This window comes from Arachis hypogaea, chromosome 3 (assembly GCF_003086295.3).
Source record: "Arachis hypogaea cultivar Tifrunner chromosome 3, arahy.Tifrunner.gnm2.J5K5, whole genome shotgun sequence".
NCBI classification, from domain to species: domain Eukaryota; kingdom Viridiplantae; phylum Streptophyta; class Magnoliopsida; order Fabales; family Fabaceae; genus Arachis; species Arachis hypogaea.
In genome coordinates this window covers 136,129,527-136,148,998 of record NC_092038.1, presented here as the reverse complement: position 1 = coordinate 136,148,998, position 19,472 = coordinate 136,129,527, and the positions used below count along the sequence as shown (strand labels likewise).

The 19,472-nt window shown below is 36.2% G+C and overlaps 4 protein-coding genes across 5 annotated transcripts; 2 read left to right on the top strand and 2 right to left on the bottom strand.

Moving 5' to 3' along the window:
* Positions 1 to 168: 168 nt before the first annotated feature.
* Positions 169 to 7,495, top strand: LOC112734186 (protein VAC14 homolog). The gene is made up of 20 exons (XM_025783411.3): positions 169 to 819; positions 938 to 1,051; positions 1,189 to 1,254; positions 1,605 to 1,694; positions 1,774 to 1,893; positions 2,102 to 2,130; positions 2,585 to 2,727; positions 2,830 to 2,924; positions 3,214 to 3,300; positions 3,456 to 3,563; positions 3,716 to 3,807; positions 4,029 to 4,110; positions 4,423 to 4,488; positions 4,834 to 4,949; positions 5,068 to 5,188; positions 5,582 to 5,743; positions 5,910 to 6,038; positions 6,276 to 6,344; positions 6,659 to 6,952; positions 7,044 to 7,495. Exons 1-20 carry the CDS (start codon positions 739 to 741, stop codon positions 7,146 to 7,148), a joined length of 2,169 nt encoding a protein of 722 aa, XP_025639196.1. The 5' UTR covers positions 169 to 738; the 3' UTR covers positions 7,149 to 7,495.
* A 565-nt stretch (positions 7,496 to 8,060) lies between these two features.
* On the bottom strand, positions 8,061 to 11,159 carry LOC112734187 (ankyrin repeat-containing protein At2g01680). Its single transcript, XM_025783412.3, has 3 exons — positions 10,375 to 11,159; positions 9,691 to 10,100; positions 8,061 to 9,196 (listed from the first exon to the last, which is right to left on the bottom strand). The coding sequence occupies exons 1-3, from the start codon at positions 10,706 to 10,708 to the stop codon at positions 8,324 to 8,326; spliced, it is 1,617 nt and encodes a 538-aa protein (XP_025639197.1). The 5' UTR covers positions 10,709 to 11,159; the 3' UTR covers positions 8,061 to 8,323.
* Positions 11,160 to 12,181: 1,022 nt separating this feature from the next.
* On the bottom strand, positions 12,182 to 15,768 carry LOC112734184 (uncharacterized). The gene is made up of 10 exons (XM_025783408.3): positions 15,546 to 15,768; positions 15,260 to 15,313; positions 14,987 to 15,064; positions 14,763 to 14,787; positions 14,628 to 14,660; positions 14,403 to 14,524; positions 14,152 to 14,282; positions 13,312 to 13,535; positions 12,671 to 12,921; positions 12,182 to 12,563 (listed from the first exon to the last, which is right to left on the bottom strand). The coding sequence occupies exons 2-10, from the start codon at positions 15,260 to 15,262 to the stop codon at positions 12,474 to 12,476; spliced, it is 957 nt and encodes a 318-aa protein (XP_025639193.1). The 5' UTR covers positions 15,263 to 15,313; positions 15,546 to 15,768; the 3' UTR covers positions 12,182 to 12,473.
* Positions 15,769 to 15,840: 72 nt separating this feature from the next.
* Positions 15,841 to 19,238, top strand: LOC112735580 (NADH dehydrogenase [ubiquinone] iron-sulfur protein 8, mitochondrial). Of its 2 annotated transcripts, none has more exons than XM_072228203.1 (9): positions 15,841 to 15,986; positions 16,286 to 16,366; positions 16,811 to 16,889; positions 17,347 to 17,400; positions 17,496 to 17,587; positions 17,665 to 17,778; positions 18,572 to 18,639; positions 18,720 to 18,831; positions 18,938 to 19,238. In XM_072228203.1, exons 2-9 carry the CDS (start codon positions 16,313 to 16,315, stop codon positions 19,004 to 19,006), a joined length of 642 nt encoding a protein of 213 aa, XP_072084304.1. In that variant the 5' UTR covers positions 15,841 to 15,986; positions 16,286 to 16,312; the 3' UTR covers positions 19,007 to 19,238. The 2 variants fall into 2 exon arrangements, with proteins under 2 accessions (XP_072084304.1, XP_029147113.1); XM_029291280.2 differs by having other exon boundaries at positions 15,851 to 15,986; positions 16,283 to 16,366.
* The last annotated feature ends 234 nt before the right edge of the window (positions 19,239 to 19,472 follow it).

Sequence of the window (19,472 nt, the reverse complement as noted above, 5' to 3'; positions counted from 1 at the left end):
ATGAAGATAAATAAAACAAAGTCGTAATATAATATTAATATACAAACGATAAAGTAATACTTGGAAAAGTATTGAAGAGAAGAAAATGTTGAATTTATTACTGTTAATTCCTAAAATACCACTGAGCATGATATACATAAATAATAAATAATTAAATATAATATGATTGGGCACGAACAGAGGACATTTATGTAACTTCACGAAGTGTGGTTTTGTTAGAAGTTTCAACTTCAGCTTCGAGCTGGCCTGGTATTGGTAGAAAGTAGAAACAATGCAGACACTCACTCACAAACTTGTTTTAATTTTATTATTAAAAGGATCTTAAATCCCAAAGTTATTATTCCTGTAGCGACAAGAATTTTCAATTTTCCATTTCTTTTCATCTCTAATCTCTAATTAAAATAAAGGGGAAAAATTAGGGTTCAATTATTTTATTTTATTTTCATTTTCAGTTTTAGTTTCAATTTCACAAAAAAGTTACTAGATCTGATTCATTCATCTTAATTCCAATTTCCCCAGCACAATCGCACTCCACTTCCACGTCAATCGTTATCCCCCAAAAAAATCTTGACTTTCTGATTCCGTATCTGATCCCAAAAAAGCGAAAAAGAACCAGAAAACAAAAAGCACTACCGAAATGTTTCGTTTCGAGCAGGAGAAGATCCGAAAACGAATTTGATTCTGAAAAGGTTTTGTGCTTTTGAGTATCCAAGTGCTTCCCAGCTTGCGGGTGTTGCCATGGCAGAGGTGATTCCGGCAGCCGTGCTCCGCAACCTTGCTGACAAACTGTACGAGAAGCGCAAGAACGCTGCACTTGATGTTTGTCCTCAACCCTTTCTTGTTTATCCTGTTGCAATTCGGTTAATTTGGGGTTTTAGGGTTTTGAGTAGTTTTTATGGGGAGTTGATTTTGTGGGGGTATCTATCTGTGCCTATAGGTTGAGGGCATAGTGAAGCAGCTTGCTGCTGCTGGGGAGCATGAAAAAATAACGGCTGTGATCAATTTGTTGACAACGGAATTCACTTATTCTCCACAAGCCAATCACCGGAAGGTAACTTTCTTTTCTTCTATTTATTTTTATTTTTTTCATTCGTTAAAAGATTTTTTTATATATCTTTTAAATAAGCTTATAGGTTCTTCATCTTATATGATATATTTTCTTAAATTGAAAATAAATTATGGGTGAAGGGAGGATTAATAGGATTGGCTGCTGCAACTGTTGGGTTGACTTCCGATGCAGCTCAGCATCTTGAGGTGAGGGATTACTCACTTGTTTAAGAATTTTGTCCTTTTTATTGGAGTGAGTTAGTCTGTTTGTTTGTTTGTTTGTTTGTTTATCATGGGTTACAATTTGAATTCATTCTAGTAGTACATAAGAAGTTTATCCGCGTTCAATGTGTCTAATGGGAAATACATGTTGTGTGCTTGGAATTGGTGCAATTTTCTGCCCTAATCATTGGCACCAAATTTTTTGGCAACATTTTGAGGAACATTAGAAATGGTGAAATAAAATTCACTCTAAGGAACATAAATGAAATATCTGGAATTTTGGCATGATAATTGTATCTAAGCATAAGCCCTTTTTTTCTTTTTGTGATTGACAGCAAATTGTGCCCCCTGTTTTGAATTCCTTCTCTGACCAAGATAGCAGAGTTCGTTATTATGCTTGCGAAGCACTATATAACATAGCTAAGGTGACTGTGTTGACCCATGTTCAGTTTCAGTATGATCATCTGCTTTGTTCTAATGTATAAATTTTTAGTTGTATCTCAGGTTGTGAGAGGGGATTTTATTGTATTCTTCAACCAGATCTTTGATGCCTTATGCAAGCTTTCTGCAGACTCGGATGCCAATGTACAAAGTGCTGCTCATCTCTTAGATCGACTGGTGAAGGTATTCATCACTCCTGCACGCCAGTAAAGCACTAAAGCCTTTTCTGCTGTTTTTTTTTATCTATGCGCATAGCAAGATTTCCCAAAGAATATGACGAAATAATAATTGACATTGCTTTTTTATCCGAAAATAGGAAATAGAAAACAAATAACTTGAATTGCTGTTCCATTTTGATTAACTAAAATCAAACACTGCTTCATTCGTGCAGGATATTGTGACCGAGAGCGATCAGTTCAGGTGCACCATCCTTTCACATCTATATTATATTTTTCTCTGTTCATGTTAGTATGTTACTTTACATTTTCAGTAGACTGTGTGGGTACATAAGAGTGCGTTTGGTTTGGGTTTTTATTTTCTGTTTTTATTTTCAGTGTTTTCTGTTTTATGGATTTTGTGAAGGAAAAAGTGAAAATAATAAAATCATTTTTTCCGTTTTCACTTTTTCCTTCACAAAATCCAGAAAACAGAAAACACTGAAAATGAAAATGCAAACCAAATGCACCCTAAGATTTTGGATGTAACTTTTCAATAGAACTTTAATAGGTAAGGGTTGTAAGCAATGTGAGGTGCCAGGCTATCTAATACTAACCAAAAAAGAGGCAAATTTCACTTTTCACCTTTTCGTCTGTATCTAATTTTTCTTGACCTGAGTTCCCTCCTCTTCTTTCTTTTTCCTATTTTGTTGGTTCAGTATTGAAGAATTCATACCACTGTTGAGGGAGCGCATGAATGTATTGAATCCATATGTGCGCCAGTTTTTGGTAGGATGGATTACTGTATTGGACAGCGTCCCAGATATTGATATGCTGGGTTTTCTTCCTGATTTTCTTGATGGTAAGCATGTCCTTTAAAAGAGTGATTCCCATTCTTCTCAACATTTGAAGACAAATGAAATGGAGATCAACCATCTAATCATATCATATACAAAATTTCCAGGCTTGTTTAATATGTTGAGTGATTCAAGTCATGAAATACGTCAACAAGCTGATTCCGCTCTTTCAGAGTTTCTTCAAGAGATTAAGAACTCCCCAGTAAGGCTCTTGCTAATGTAATTTCCACTTGTATTTTGAGTTGCAAGTCTTGTGGCACTCTGGACAATGTTTCCTATCTTCTGTACTGCATTTATTCATTATTTTTCTCTTCTTGTTGGATTTCTTTATCTTCCCCATAATCAATATTTTATGCTTAGTATGTCTTCGAATTTTGTGTTTGATCAAATGTGCTATGCATCGTTTTTGCTTTTGCAACTACTGTTTTGACACAAAAGCAAAGTGTTTTGTTCATTAGTCATTTTCTGACTCAGCAGTGCTACTCTTGAAGTCTGTAGATTATGGTCGAATGGCTGAAATCCTGGTACAAAGGGCAGGTTCTCCAGATGAATTTACCAGGCTAACAGCTATCACATGGGTGAGTAATACCACAGTGCTTTGACTAATTAATTATTTAGCTTTATTGTACTTTATGCATATTGTTGGCATTTTCCCAAATATTATTTCCTTTTATAACAAAAGCCAAATTACAATTACTGTTGTGTGATTCATTTTGCTTTCTTATTTGAACAGATAAATGAGTTTGTCAAACTTGGTGGAGACCAGCTTGTTCCGTATTATGCTGACATTCTTGGAGCCATTTTGCCTTGCATATCAGATAAAGAAGAGAAAATTCGAGTGGTAGGTTATTTGAGCTTCCCTTTTTTTGTACCCATCCTCTTATCGTGCATTTTTCTGGGCCACCCCGCGGTTTTTTGTGTTCTTACTAAAATTACATTCCTTTCCCCCATGCAAAACAAAGCATTTGAAACAATCTATGGCTTATGTATAAGGTTGCTCGTGAAACCAATGAAGAGCTACGTGCCATCAAGGCTGATCCAGCTGAAGCATTTGATGTGGGAGCGATACTCTCCATTGCTAGGAGGTATAATTTTTCTCTGATCTGGGAAATAGGCTAGGTTTGAATTTTTTTTGGTACTTGCAATTGAAATATTACGAATTTCTGTGATGGTTTGACGTGAGAAGCTATTAGGGGAACTTATTACATGAATTTTATTTTATTTTTTATTTTTTTTAAAGAATTAGCCAACTGGATTTTGCACTTGTAATTCTATAGATTGATTTTGGGATGGTTTGATTGATCAGCCAATTGTCAAGTGAATGGGAAGCTACTCGCATTGAAGCTTTGCACTGGATATCAACCCTTTTGAACAGACATCGCACTGAGGTGACTAGATTGTTCAAACTCGGTTTTCATTTTGATGTTCTTGTTAGGTCCCTCTACACTGTTGGAGTTGATCTGGCCCAGTTAACAAGGAAATAAATACGATACTTGGCTAGCTGATAATATTCAATTTAATTTAGTTCGCAAAGTTTCATTTGACATTCTCTTTCTGTGGGTAAAAATCTTTCATGTAATCAAACTAATGTCCCTTCTGTATTTATTCAAAATGCTTTGTAAAGGATAGTACAAGATCTCCTTTATGTCGATGGAAGATTTTGGTTTCTATTCACATATGTGGATCTATGTCTGAAACAGGTTTTACAGTATCTGGGTGACATATTTGGTACCCTACTGACAGCACTTTCAGACCCATCCGATGAGGTAGCCTTGTTATACTGGTATCCTCTTTTAATTATTTGTTTCATCAAATCATTCTTTCACAAAATCTATATGCCAATCTTGCTGTAATTGTACATTTGTTCAAAGGGTAAGTCCTTCTATCAATTCATACAAGCCATTATCTTAAATTAGTTTAAAAAAAATACATGGCCATTGTCAGAAAATTTAGATAGATTTCTTTTATGTCTGCATTACCCTTGACTCGATTCTAAATAAAAATGAGTTTTTGTTTTCCCCTTTTCTTATTTGCAATGTTTTCACTTTCTGGAATAGGCAATTTACTGGAATTATCAGTGATTTCATCTCCCTTTTTTTTAAATTAAACAGGTTGTACTATTAGTTCTCGATGTTCATGCAGCTATTGCAAAAGATCCTCAGCACTTCCGGCAGATTGTTGTTTTCCTGGTGGACAAATTTCGGATAGACAATTCTCTTTTGGAGAAGTATGCTTTTTACTTGTTCCAAAATTTTATCTTTATTTATGCAGTTTCACTAAAATATTGTATTTGCTTATATTTTCATCTTTAGTTATTAAATTCTAATTTTTTTAAATGCTTTAAGACGAGGTGCTTTGATAATTCGCCGACTTTGTGTTCTCTTGAATGCTGAGAGAGTCTATCGTGAACTTTCTACAATACTAGAAGGGGAACCTGATTTGGATTTTGCATCAATTATGGTTCAGGTTGGTTGACTTTTCTGCGAGCTTGAATAGCAAGATGCAACACACGTGTAAATTCTGATATATATAAATTCACAGGTCTATGACCCACACCACCCTGTAGGCTCTAACCAAATATTTAAACGAAACGGCTTCATGAATTTTGTAGTTAATCTAGTGTATTTGCTTCGCTTTTATGGGAATGATGAAAATCATTCTTTTGTGAATTGTTATTGCATAACTTGGTTCTGTTTTTTCTCTTTTGAGCAGACCTATAGAAAGTATACTGATTGACATTGATATGCATTTTAATATTTTGTGTACAATACTTAATAGGCCTTTAGCCAATCCAGTGTAGTAGAGTGGTATTGATATGGATTTTAATATCCCCCCCTCCTTTTGTAACAAAATTTTCAGGCTCTGAATTTGATTTTACTTACATCATTGGAACTATCTGAGATCCGAGATCTTTTGAAGCAATCACTGGTAAATCCTGCTGGGAAGGATCTATATATTTCTTTGTATGCATCGTGGTGCCATTCTCCAATGGCAATTATAAGTCTTTGCTTATTATCTCAGGTAGGTATCTGTAACTTGGTTTTGATTGTTAGTTTTTAAGTCTTGTGCATGTACACAGAGACACACTAGCACAAATGCCCTCTTTAAATTTTGTATATTTGTGATTGACAGCTTAGCTTTGTTTAGATCATGTTCCCCATATAATATAAATTATCTATCATGACAGACTTACCAACATGCTAGCACTGTGATTCAATCTCTCGTTGAAGAAGACATTAATGTCAAATTTTTAGTCCAGCTGGATAAATTGATTCAGTTGCTGGAAACTCCAATATTTGCTTATCTAAGATTGCAGGTGCTTTACTGAAACTGCTTGTTTGATCTGCTCATATTTTACAATACTGTAATATAATATTCTTGTTGTTAGGGGGATAAAATATATAATGTGCAGAACTTTCTCTGTTATGTTAAATTAAGCATTGAGCATTATTTTCATCATTTGGAGTGATGGCAGTTAGATAGTTTTGGTAATGAATGTCAATATTTTAAAAAATGCTTCTCTTATCCACTGAAGCATCATGCAATTTTGCAGCTTCTTGAACCTGGAAGACATATATGGTTGTTTAAAGCATTGTATGGTCTTCTAATGTTGCTTCCTCAGGTATAAACAACTTAAACTATTTCTTTCTATCGCATCCTTGTTTTGTGGTGAGACAATGTCTAAGATATCATGCTTGAATGTTTTTTACTCCTTATTATTAAGCATGTTGCTGTTTACCTGTTTCATGGTGTACATCACTACTTCATGAACAATTCTATTTACGATATAATTCAAATTTCTGTCCACTCAAGTCTCAGTATTTCCTTCTTGTGCTAAAGGAATGTATGTACATTATCTACATTAACAACAGCTTGGAAACCTTGGCGGCATATGTAGTTGCTAATATTGACACTTCATTTTCCGTCATTATGCAGCAAAGTGCCGCCTTTAAGATACTGAAAACTCGTTTAAAAGCCGTGCCGTCGTATTCTTTCAATGGCGAGCAACTAAAGAGAACACCCTCAGGGAATCCTTACCAGTTTCTTCATCAAATGCCTGGTGGCTCTCAAATCACCGAGGATGGCGACATAACCATGGATGGTGGAAACTCACATAACGGGATAAATTTTGCTGCAAGACTACAACAGTTTCAGCAAGTGCAGCACCTGCATCGTCTACATTCAAAAGCACAGGTGCAGTCACGCAAGAATTCGACCTCATTATCAAAGGTCTGCAACCTCTCTCAAGTCTTGTAGTTAGATGCAAACCATATTTATGTGATCCTTTTGATTTTGTATTTGGTGATGTAAATGGCTGCAGAATATGGTTGAAGCACAGAAACAAGAAGAACCAAGGAGACCGCAGTTGAGTGAAATTAATGTTCCAACTTCAAGATCATCATCAAAGAGAAGCCCCCAAGTGTAGAGGTGGTTCTTGCACATTCATATCTTGAGTCCTTGTTATGCCAATGATCTCTCTCAGTATATTTATAAACTTTGAACGGGATCGGCTTATTGATTTGTAAAAAATTGTAAATCACATAGTAGCGCGTTTTGTTTCATTATTATACTCTTGTCATAGAAATTTCTTGGGTTTTTGGAATCAAGATGAAGCTTCGGGCTTTGGCTGAGGTATTCTTTAGTTTTTGTTGAAAACCATGAGGGCTAGAGGCCATATTTTATTCAGGAAAAGGTCTCTTTTTGTTGACCTCTTTATCATTTGCTGCGATATATAATAATTAAATAATATTTGATAAGGAATTAGATACTCAATGACAATGTGATGCATGTGTGTGTGGGTGTGGGGTACGCGTTTTGTTTGGTTTGATCTCATAATATCAGAGAATCATATGTTGCTACCTCAGGTTGCAACATTGTAGAACACTTACACATGCATTTCACGAATATTGTTCCATGTATTAAGAACTCATTATGATGTAAGCTTAAGTATTGGCAAGTTTTTTTTCCTATTAAATGTTCATTTCTTGAGGATTTCTACCAGGAAAAAACTAATTTAAAATAACCTCCAATATGAAAGAAACATATGGTTTCAGAAAACTTTTCACACACCATTTTTATATTTTGTTTCTCGAAGTCTAATTTTTTGCTTAAACCAAATCGATCTTGTATGGAAAGAAGCTTTCTAAACCGAAATATTTCATTTTCAAGTTTCAACTTATAATTTTCCTTGTGGCATAGAAAGTTCACTTTTCTGTGAAAAACAGGGTTTTGAAAGTTGAAACAAACACATTAAAAAGCATGTTTCAACAGCAGTTTCTTATATTGATACAAACAATCATTAAAGTTTGCCAATAGTACTAGAGGAGATTTAGATGGATTTCGTGTTATGATGAAATTTCTTATTCCAAATTTAAAACTTTAGTGCACTTCCTTTCCATCACTTATAATATAATATACACAAATCTACATCCGAGAGCTGATTATTGATCTTAACAATCAAGATATGAGCAAATTAAACAGATTTGCACAGCCTACTACAACCTGAAACTTCATCTGAAAACAGGTGAATACTCCATTCTACTGCTCTAACATTTTCACCTCAGTTTCAGTAAAAAGTTGCATCCGATGCTATGTATGTTCTCACAGAGCATAGATCCTTTCAATGTCGGAATTATATTCGTCCAAGTCTGATATATTTGCAGAGTACGACCATGAAAAAGATTTGCTTCCGCTAGCTCTCTTGATTCGCCTCTGTGAATCGCTGCGGAAAACACCAAAATGTTGTCGAAAAACAAAGTAGCACAAGCTTGCTAGTGTTCCAACTAGAATTGGTACTCCCAAAATGGTGATGGTCAAGGCCATCCATGTGTGTTCTCCAACAACCTCAAAAGCTATTGCAAGAAAAGCACCACATGTGCAAGCACATGCAGCCCACATTAGCTTGTTAACCACTGATACAACCTGCCTTTGAGCCCTTGTGTCCCATGCTACTAAAGTGATTTGAACTACGACGACTGCAAGTGAGATGAAGAGAGATGTAGAATTCAGAAGGCAGAAAACTTTGAAGCCGAGACGATTGGCAATATTGGCCTTCCCTGCATCTGATCCTCCTGTTATATACTGACCAGGCAAATTGAATATGGCCAGGAATGCTATTGAGGCAAAAAGGACAGCTACGACTGTGACAGAATTAATGGTGTTCTGAACTGCTTCCCTGTGAAGTTTCTTCAGTTCCTTGGCAATTCCAGAAACTCGTCTACGAGTAGTTTCATTTTGTATAAGTTGTGACTGCACCTCATGTTTTATGTCACTGACAGTTCTTTTGAGTTCCATGGCTTCATCTATTTTTCCGACATTCCTGGCATGCTTGGCACCATACTCTGCAAGGGCTTCCTTAATTACCAAAGACGGATCTCCATACGGCAGCTTATCTGCCAAATCCAAAGCTGTTTCCTGCTGCTTATTGATGGCGTTAACTTCCATGGCGGTATAGCATAGCAAAAGGGTCACAATCTGAGAACAGGAGAAACATGTTAGTAAATGGAGAAAAAATGAATAAGAGGAAAGGTCCTTCGGAAGAATGGGTGTCAATCGTGTAAATTTAAACAACTGAGTCATTAGGTATATTGTATCAAAAAATACAAATCAAATCACATAGCAAAGTTTTGAATAAGTATGTAGCTCCTTATGTTACCATGTGTTAGGCCATTCCTTAATATCTTTACAAGGGGATGTCCAAAACTCAAATAAAAGAGAGCGGTTGAGTTAAAAGCAGTGCTCTCACTCAACAAAGAAAGAGTGCAAAGGGGACCTACCATCAAACACATAGTCATGGGTGTATAACCAACTATATAGGAAGATCAATAATTTTTTTGGTATTAGCAACTTAATAGTTGGAATTCACAAATATCCTCGCCACAAAGTATATAAGATAAGAATATAATGAAAACAACAAGCAAACATGGTACGAAAATCAACAATTGTGGTCGACGGGAAGTAAGATCAACCTGCTCACGGCCTTTCCTCGTAGCCATGTGAAGAGCTGTATTGCCTTTCTTGTCCCGTTCGTTCAGTATAGTTGGATCAGCTTGTAATATCTCCTCCACCACTGCACTACACTGTCCTTTGACAGCCATGTGAAGTGCAGTTTGACCTTTTTTATCTTTGATGGAGACTATTGCTGGATCCCGGGCAATAAGAACTTTCACAATTCGAACCATACCATACCTAGCAGCATTGTGCAGGGAAGTTTTCCCATTTTTCCTAACTATCATCATGGAACTGGCGTCGACTTCCAAGATAGCATTGACCACATCCAGATGATCTTGAACAGCAGCCGAATATAGCGGGCTGGTGTTTGATGAGTCAGATAACTTACAAAGCTCTGGCCAAGTACTCAAAAACTCCCTCACAATATCTGTTAACATGTTAATATAACATAATTGAAATCCTTATTATGAATAACAATTAGAGCATGTTAATCACCCTTTCTTCCTAATTTCGATTTTCGAAGGACCTAATAAGACAATAGCAAGATTTTTAAAGATAAAGATTGTAACATTTGCTTCAATTACTGAATGAAAGAATCAAGAATCAACAATAAGAAACAGAAAAAGTTATTCCAAGGTGAATATATTATATACCCAATTGAAGAACATACAAAAAAATTGAAAGAAAGAAAGAGGAATTACCAAGATGACCACGCTTGGCTGCAACATGAAAGGCGTTCATGTCAGACTTGGACCTGATCTTCACTATCTCGAAGTCACAGAGTTTGAGCAAGAAGCTGAACACGTCCTTCAGATTATTATCGGCGGCGATGTAAAGAGCGGTTTCTCCAGCATCGTTCTGAAGGGACATCACGTCAGAAATCGATGAAGATGATGCATCTGAAGCACAAGAACAAGACTCTTCCTTTCTCAGCTGCTCCACCAGCTTCTTCAGCTCATCAAGGTCTCCAGATCGAACGGTCGAGAACAACGATTGGTGTGTTATGAACCGCAGAGCCTTCGAAGACTCCATCATCAACAACCACTCCTATTCTCTACTGCAAAAAAAATCCAATCTTGTCGTTCTTCTTCTCCTTGGACTATCTTGCAGTTCAAGTCAATTCTCCCTGTCTTCCATCTCAATTGTTTTCCCGTGTGACCCAGATGAGAAGCAAATGGAAATGGGGGAAAAGTGTGAAACTTTACCGTGTTCTTGCTTTATCGGTGCACCAATTGATAGAGAGAAGAAGAGAGAGAAGGTAGTGGATGTGTGCACCAAGTGGCGGTTCTCAATTATTTGTATGTATCTGTTAAAATTAATTAAAGATGTTAATAATTTTGATGACGGAGTGGGGACACTGGAGTCTTAGTTACAGAGAAAATCCATGTGGGTATGATGCCATTGACTTTTTCAATAGATTCTTGCTTTACGACAATTCGGTTCTTCAATTACTGAATTACATGTCTACAACACTCTGCATTTGCATATGCGTGTTTGTGTTACATAAACTAATTAAGTAATGGGGCACTAATATCTAATCTAATCATGATAATTCGGTTTAAGATATCATCATTCATGTGTTACAGAAACCATGTTAATAAGCATGATCCCTCTCTCGATATGACTAATTTATCGCACAATGAAACTACTATTGTCTTTCATATTTGTCATTTAGCTGCTTGGTTTAGTAAATTGAAATCCAATTTTATTATTCCACATTGTAACGAGGTAGTATAGTAACAAAATATGCTAGAGCTGGTTACTTTATTTGATTCAAGACCTTTCCTCGCGATTTGAGAAGTTAGTTGTTTTAAATATTTCCTTTTATAGTTAGTACGATATATTTCCTTTATAAAGGGAAAAGTTTGAATTACCCCAATATCTATAAGGGAAAGGAGAGCGATAAAAAAAATTTCCGACTTTTATTTATTTATTTTTTATCTGAAGTTTCTAATTTATAGAGGAAAAGATACCAAAGAGTTCAAATTTTAATAAAGTGATATGATATACTCATTAATGCCACTATTGTCAAAATAGTTTTCTGGGATCGATGTAGCATTACAATTTAAAAAGAGGAAGATAGATTCCTTACAAGTGCTAGATTCCAACTTCCAACAAATCCACCTCACTCTTGTAATGCAGCTACTTTGTTTATAGACTTCGTTCGGCTTTGATCTCGTCATATAAACAGTACTAATTTTTGGCCTTTAATTTGGTTACTTTCCTCGTACCAATCAAGATCGGTGCCAGCACAAAAACTGTAAGCTAATTCTGCTGAACAGCTAGAAGTAGAAGGCTTAAATTGTTTTCAACAACTAAAGTCGAAAGCATACTGTTGCATCCTGCATGACATTTCTCTTCCAATCCTAAAAACTAATTATAAATCACTTGTACTATAATATTGTGCCCAAACGATCCTATTATTTATCATTCTAATTAGTTATCATATCTTCAATTTCTCTAAATATAATAAATAAATTGACGAATAAAAAATGGAAGTCAGTTCACTAATTGGAAAGAAGCCAATTAAATTACTCGCACCCCTCTTTAATATCATAAAGCAAAATAATTCGAGCACGGTTACCTCCCACACAACATGATTGAAAACTTTCTTCAGTTGTCAAGAACTTTCATCCACAAACCATCAAGGAAACTGTAGTAATTTCTAGCGTCTACTGGGTCTTATAATCTGCTTATATTACACTGAAAAATACATAGTTCTGCAGTAGACCGGGATCCTTGCACCGATGAACGAAATAAATTACATTATAAAGTTATGAAAGCAATGATATTATATAAATTAACCCCGTAAAGAATACTTCTTTCCAGTGAAAGGCTGAAATTTATTTTCTTCTTTCTCTTTAGGTGGCTCTTCTTTTGACTGTTTTGCCTGCAAAGACAAATTGTAGAACTTAGCAGTCCGTCAAAGAACACAAGGCACAATGAGTTCGAAGATAGCATATAATTTGAAATATAAGCAATAAGTTGCAGAATTACTTTTCCCGTATCTTTAGTACGGTTTGCATTTGACCCAAACACAAGCTTGCCCTGAGCTTGACGAGCATTACTTTGTGAGCTAGACGCTGCAGACGACTGTGAATTAGCATTTGGAACATCAGGTTTCTTGTCCTTAGAACCCGAAGAAGAAACTGGAGGAGGCTGATAGTTCAATGGCTTTCCATCCAAGCGTCTCCCAGCCCCAGAAAATGGGTTAAACTTGGGCTCAGTCTCAGCAGGGGTCTCTTCAACTGTAGAAATAAATAAATAAATACAAGTTGAAGTCTTCAAAACAGAAGAAGCACTAATACTGTGATCTTGACTATTGAGGAGCATCAATGTATGTAAACAACACGAGCTTCAACTTCAACAAGTATTTGTTACCAAAAAATTTCCAAGTCTTGGTAAGATACTTAAACAATAATATTTTCCACATTACCCTCTGTCAAAGTTACAAAATTCTGTAATACTTTTTTCTAAAGTATTGTGGACCGCCACAGTGATAGAGGAAATCAATCTGGAGAGAGAGAGTAGACAAAAATGCTCTGGCATAACAACACCCCCTCCACCCCCCACAACAAAACAAACAAAACAAAAACCCACATACGCACACAGCACACAAATAAGTTCATGCTACGTACCAGCAGCTGCTGCCTTGCCTGAAGAAGCTGGTAGAGAGGGCTTTTCAGGTTCCTTATAATCTAGAGGAGGAGCAAAGTCCACCTCACAGTCAGTCTCAATGATGCTTATAGCATTGGCAGGCTTTGTTTCTATAATATCTATGTAATACTTCTTGTTGTTGTAAGCAACCATAATGCTATCTCCGGTGGTCAAGCAGGAAAAATTCCTCAATGTTGTTTCTAATCTGCATTAAAAAGTACAGATATCTACATGAAGATCTAATGCCAGCCAATATGGAAATGAAATACAGAGCTAATGGCGATGTGAAGACACAAACAAAACAATACAAAACCATAGGGAACAAGCAATAATTACTTCCTAGGTCCACTTGTCTACAGGAATTTAATAAACAGTAATATCAAGCTGTACGCCATTTTATATATAGTACTATTAGTTCCCACACACTTTTTACATTTCAGTACATAACACAAATGAAGAACATAGATATCAATCACCAAACATGCAAATGTTCTTGAAATCAGGAAATGAGAAGTCACTGATATATCAATATGACCACCAAATAAGATTCACTTTATCTCTTTATAAACAACCACCAAACATGGATTAACATGCCATCTTTTTTTTTTGTTTGTGTTGGGGGGGGGGGAAGGTCTAGCTCAATTTTCAAATCCGAAGTTTTGCACCAAACATAAAAAAATTCCTACCAAAAGCTTCTGATGGCTACTTGGTAATGAAACTATCAAAATACCAAAATTCCACCCTTGCAATAGACACTCACATTGATCAAGTAATAGTATAGCCATATTAATCTTACATCCAAAAACATAATAACCACTCACATAGCTTTAGGATTAGAAATATCCAAGAAATCCTTTGTGTGAGGCTGTAACTTAACATATGTCCCCTTCGGTAGGGTCACATTTTTCACTCTTACAATGCTCCCCTCTTGTAGAAGCATGTTCTCCATCATCTGTAAATCAACTAACTTAGAAGAAGCATCATCTACTAGAAGAACTAAAATTCAAGGTAGAACCAACCAAGTGAACAAGCTAACAAGCATATTCACTAACAATTACTTTTGAATGCCTACCCAATATGGCATGTATATCATGCCTTCTTCTGCTATGAACTCCAAAACTCCACAGTGAGAAACCCGCTCAGCAGCATCATTCCGAAGTTCAAACAACATTGGATAATCAATATGCAGTGATGCTGCAAATTAAAATTGATATTAGTACAATAGACTCATCAATCATGTGGGGGGGAAAAACACTACGCAACATATACAAAGACTGAAAGAGGTAACATAACTTACCTAGACGATCAAGTGCTGATGGAGGCATTATAACTGAAGCACAAAAGAAAAGAAAAGAATTTGATTTTTATCTCAGAAAGGGAACAAACAACACATGATATTCCAATCAGATCAAGCATGGACACAGAAACTTACTTTTATCACCACTTTCGAGTTGGGGCTGCAAGTTTAATAGGAGAAAAAGAGAAAGAACCAAAAAAAGTAAGATTACTTTAAGAAATATTTGTTTTAAGATACCTACAAACTCTATGCATTAGCTGTTACAGGTTAAGCCAATTTGATTGGTGATCCTTAGAATTGAAATCTCATATTTAATTGCCAAGAAAAACTTAGCAAGGGATGCATAAAGTTAATGCTACCTTCTCAATAAACGAAGCAGGGTAACATCGGTAAGTCTGCTCAAATGATGTCCCATGATATCCATATCCATCAAAAAACTGTGACAAGTGTAGAGCCCAGTAGATAGATAAATTAAAATTAAACCACAAGATAATATCATCATCATCATCACTACATCCATATTCTACATCTTTGCACGCAATCAGAACAGCAAAAAAGGAGCTGAGATAAATCATCAATGAGCTAAACAATATAAATTATCCTTTGTGGCAATATTACATTAGAAAGCATACCATTTTTTGCTATTGCTGTGATTATTAGACAAGAGGATCAACCCTGACTGCACCCTGTAACAAGAGTAAACCACGATTAGCTGGAATCAAAATTAGACGAAACCCTAGGAGAAAGGGAAGCGTGCGAAGCATTCCGATTCCCTAGGTGGCAGAAACACTATCATAGTACAGTCCAGTTGCATGGACGGGGAAGATTGGATTTAGGGAATTGAACCAAACAAATTGGAATTAGCGAGGAAATAGAGAAACGAAAAGGGAAGGGAACAGAAGGGAAGGAATGAATCACCTGAAGTTAGCTTGATCTGAAAACAGAAGAAGAAGTGAGAAAGAAGCAAAGAAGAAAGGGGATTAAGGAATATTTTTGAGTTCTCGGCAGTAGGTGGTAGATGATGATCAGCGAAACCCAACCCAAACGGCTGTGCTTAGGTGCGTGACGTGCACGCTATCTCACTGCTCTGCTTCTGTTTCTGCCCATTCTTTGGGCCCTTTTTAGGCCCAAACGTAATGGGTACACATATGGGCAGGAACCGAGGCCCAAATATATGTGACCAAAACATATTATGTCGGTTCACGGCGGCCCAAAAATAATATGGCCTTAATCGGCTGTTTGGCATCTTTGATTAATTGATTCCCGAATTTGCATCTCCCATTTCTGAACCACGAAATCGCAACACAGCACTAACCTGAAAGAGTTGCAGAGAAGAAGGAATCCACGTTACCGCTGCTGGTACCACACTCTCCCTTATTTCCATTTTACTTTCCTTTTCCCTTTGCACAATGTGATTCAATTAGGGTTTAATACATAGCTACGATAACGATTTCGATTTGAAAATAATCACTATCCATCTCAAATCTCTTATCTTAGGGTTCTTGGTAATAAATTCGAGCAAGTCTTCGCTATCTCTGTATTTTGATTTCATCAATTTCCTTTGATTAAACCAAACTTGTGTATTTAGTAATTTGAAATAAACAGTGTAAGAACTGTTCCAGATTTTTTTTTTTAATTCTCCGGTTTTGGGACAGTAGCTTGTCGTTGCACCTGGCTTGGTAGAAATGGCAGCATTCTTGGCTCGGAAGTCACTTCTTGCTCTTCGTACCCGCCAGCTGGTAAGATTCATTTGATTTTCCATTCATGAATCATAAATTCACCACTCCCAGCTCCTAGTTCCCTGTATTGTTTTTTAGAATTAAAATAAGTAAGAACACAAAACTCGGAATTAGATGTTGGGGAAGTTAAGAGACCCAAATGATTATTTGTATACAGTGAATATCTTCCCCTAGCATCCTAATTTCGTTTCTTTGATTTCAGCAGGTAACCGTTTTTTTTTTTTTCCCTTTTATGATTTGATTGCCTATTAACGCATTAAGATTTATGGTCTAATTTTCTTCTTCTTTACTAGTCTTTTTTTTTTTTGGGGGGGGGGGGGTGATGATTCTGATCATTTGCAAGATATGTAATCTTAGGGTGAATGTTTGAATAAATTCTGTTGTAGGGAGATTGTTGTTTAGCTAACTATTGGCATTTATCCCTCGTTGTTCTGCCTTGTTTAGGCTGTAGCTGGTCAAGGGCTGCATAACTCACAAAACTATGCCCTGCGATTCAATGCACACTCCTTCTCTACCAAAAAAGGTCTTGTCTTTTTCCTCGCTAATTCGCCCAAATATTTCCTTCATTTATATGGAAGGTTAGCTTGCGGAATTGTTGAACAATCTTAAATGAATTTTGGTTGTTTTATATGCCAAATCGGTTTTATGACAATCATGATCGAGTATTTAGTTCTTTGGATGGGTCAATATGGGTTGCTTGGAAGTTGAAGGTGTTAATGAGTGGGACTCACATGTGCCTCTTCCCGCCCCCCGGGGGCACCAAAAAAAAAAAAAAAATTGAAAGCATTAATCCAATTAAGCAGGTCAAGGAAGCAGTTTCTAAAAAAATGGTTAGAATGAATAAAGATGATCCATCTTTGTTGATGTAATACCTTCTATAGTACTATCATTTTATGTGTCTATTTAGAAATCTACTTGAATCCTAACTGCTTTCAATTTGTATTTGTATATATCTTAATTTTCTTCTGCACAAACTGCAGAAGATGAAGAAAGAGAGCAACTAGCTAAGGAACTTTCAAAGGATTGGAGTTCTGGTATTTATTTGCGAGTCTAACATTCTCTGTTTTCTTTTTTCTTTCTCTTGCCCATTAAATGTAAATTGACTTTTTTATTAATCCTATGCCTGCAGTTTTTGAGCGTAGCATCAATACCCTGTTTCTGACTGAAATGGTTCGGGGTCTAATGTTAACGCTGAAATACTTCTTTGACACAAAAGTCACAGTAAGTGTTGTCTAACAAATGGTAAAAAGTCAAAACCATTAAAGATTCTAGCTTAAAGCATGATTTCTATAATGCAGATCAATTATCCATTTGAGAAAGGCCCTTTGAGCCCTCGTTTCCGTGGTGAACATGCACTGCGACGATATCCAACAGGAGAGGAACGCTGCATTGCTTGCAAACTTTGTGAAGCTGTAAGGATTTTATTATTTATCTGATCTGATAATTTTGCTTTAACAGTGGTGTTCGAGTGTGTGGTTACTGCTGTATGGCATATGCATGATAGCGTCTAACCTGTTCTAATACTAACCTTTTCAAGTTTGTTTATTTTTTATGTTGGTTGTAGGTTAGTGACATATAGTGTGCATGTTAGTCTATTGTTAATGATCATGTCCTGGAAATCATTCTAATTGATCTGCAACTTTGAAAAGTCTATTTTGTATTAATTAAATTTGGGTTCCATACGGAGGTATCCTCAGAGAACTATCAAACCCTTTAATCTTTGGAGTCTGATGATAGGGAAATTTTTCTTTATGATAATAGTATTGCATTAAATATTCCTGTTATTACTGCTGAATCTCCTACATCAGAGGCTAGGGTCATTGTGAGAAATTAAGAAACATGAAGGATGTTCAAGAGGAATGTCTGGATGAGGTCTCTAAACATAGGATGTGAGCTCAAATGAGTGAATCATGTAATGTCCCTACATAGTGAATTTGAAAGCAGATAAATATCACATGATAGGCAAGTGATGCCGATTTGGTAGAAACTCATTTCTTCTAGAAATTCTGAAAGTGCTGGATACTCAAGATAACTGATTTATTAATGAACGTCAATTTTCAAACTCTGAATATGCCATATCTCTGAATAGAGCCTCCAACTGTATCACTGTCATTTTGTCCTCTCTCTCTCTCTCTCTCTCTCTCTCCAAAATATTTTATTGGGTCTGTCTAACAGTGTTTAAGTAACGTATCTTTTATCTATCAGATATGTCCTGCACAAGCAATCACAATTGAGGCTGAGGAACGAGAAGATGGCAGTCGCAGGACAACTCGGTGAATTACCTCCTTTGCCTATGACCTTTTCTACTTCCTTCACTCGGCTTTCTTGCTGTCTTACTTCTTAAATCTTTCAGGTATGATATTGACATGACCAAGTGCATCTATTGTGGATTTTGTCAAGAGGCGTGCCCTGTTGATGCCATTGTTGAAGGGCCAAACTTTGAATTTGCTACAGAGACTCATGAGGTTCATTTCTTTCTCATCCATGATCAATCATGCAAATGCGCTTCGTTGGTGGATGCCTGTTACTGTTCCTTTCCTTTCTTATTTGTTGCCTGTTTAACCATTGCAGGAGCTACTTTATGACAAAGAGAAGACTGAGGATACGGAGAACCTGAGATCTGAAAGCCTTTATCGCTGATTGTTCTCGGGTAGTTGAGTTTTGATAAATAATATGATCAGTGTATGGTCGTAAAGATTTGTATGTATTAATGGATTTGTTGCATGAGTTTTTTGTTTTATGTATCGTTGCGTTGGTAGTAAGGATGCATGGTGATGATATTTATCATCTTGAGATGTTGAACAAATGAAATAATTGAAGAACTAGATGTCATTAAAGCTTCCAACAAAAAAAATAGATGATACATCTTTAATTCGGTCTTATTGGTAGAACAAGGCCAATGGCGTCGCATTATAAACTAAACAAAACAATGCTAAAGGCTAATGAAACAGCCAAACGCATAAACAAACACACCGAGGTAGAGATATCTTGCAAAGCGAGTTCAAACTTCAAAGTGCTATCTACACAGGCTTCTTTGTTCTGTCCGCACGGCCTTTTTTTTTTTTTTTTGTGTTTGAATTGACGTTTGTTAAATTAAAGGGAAGTT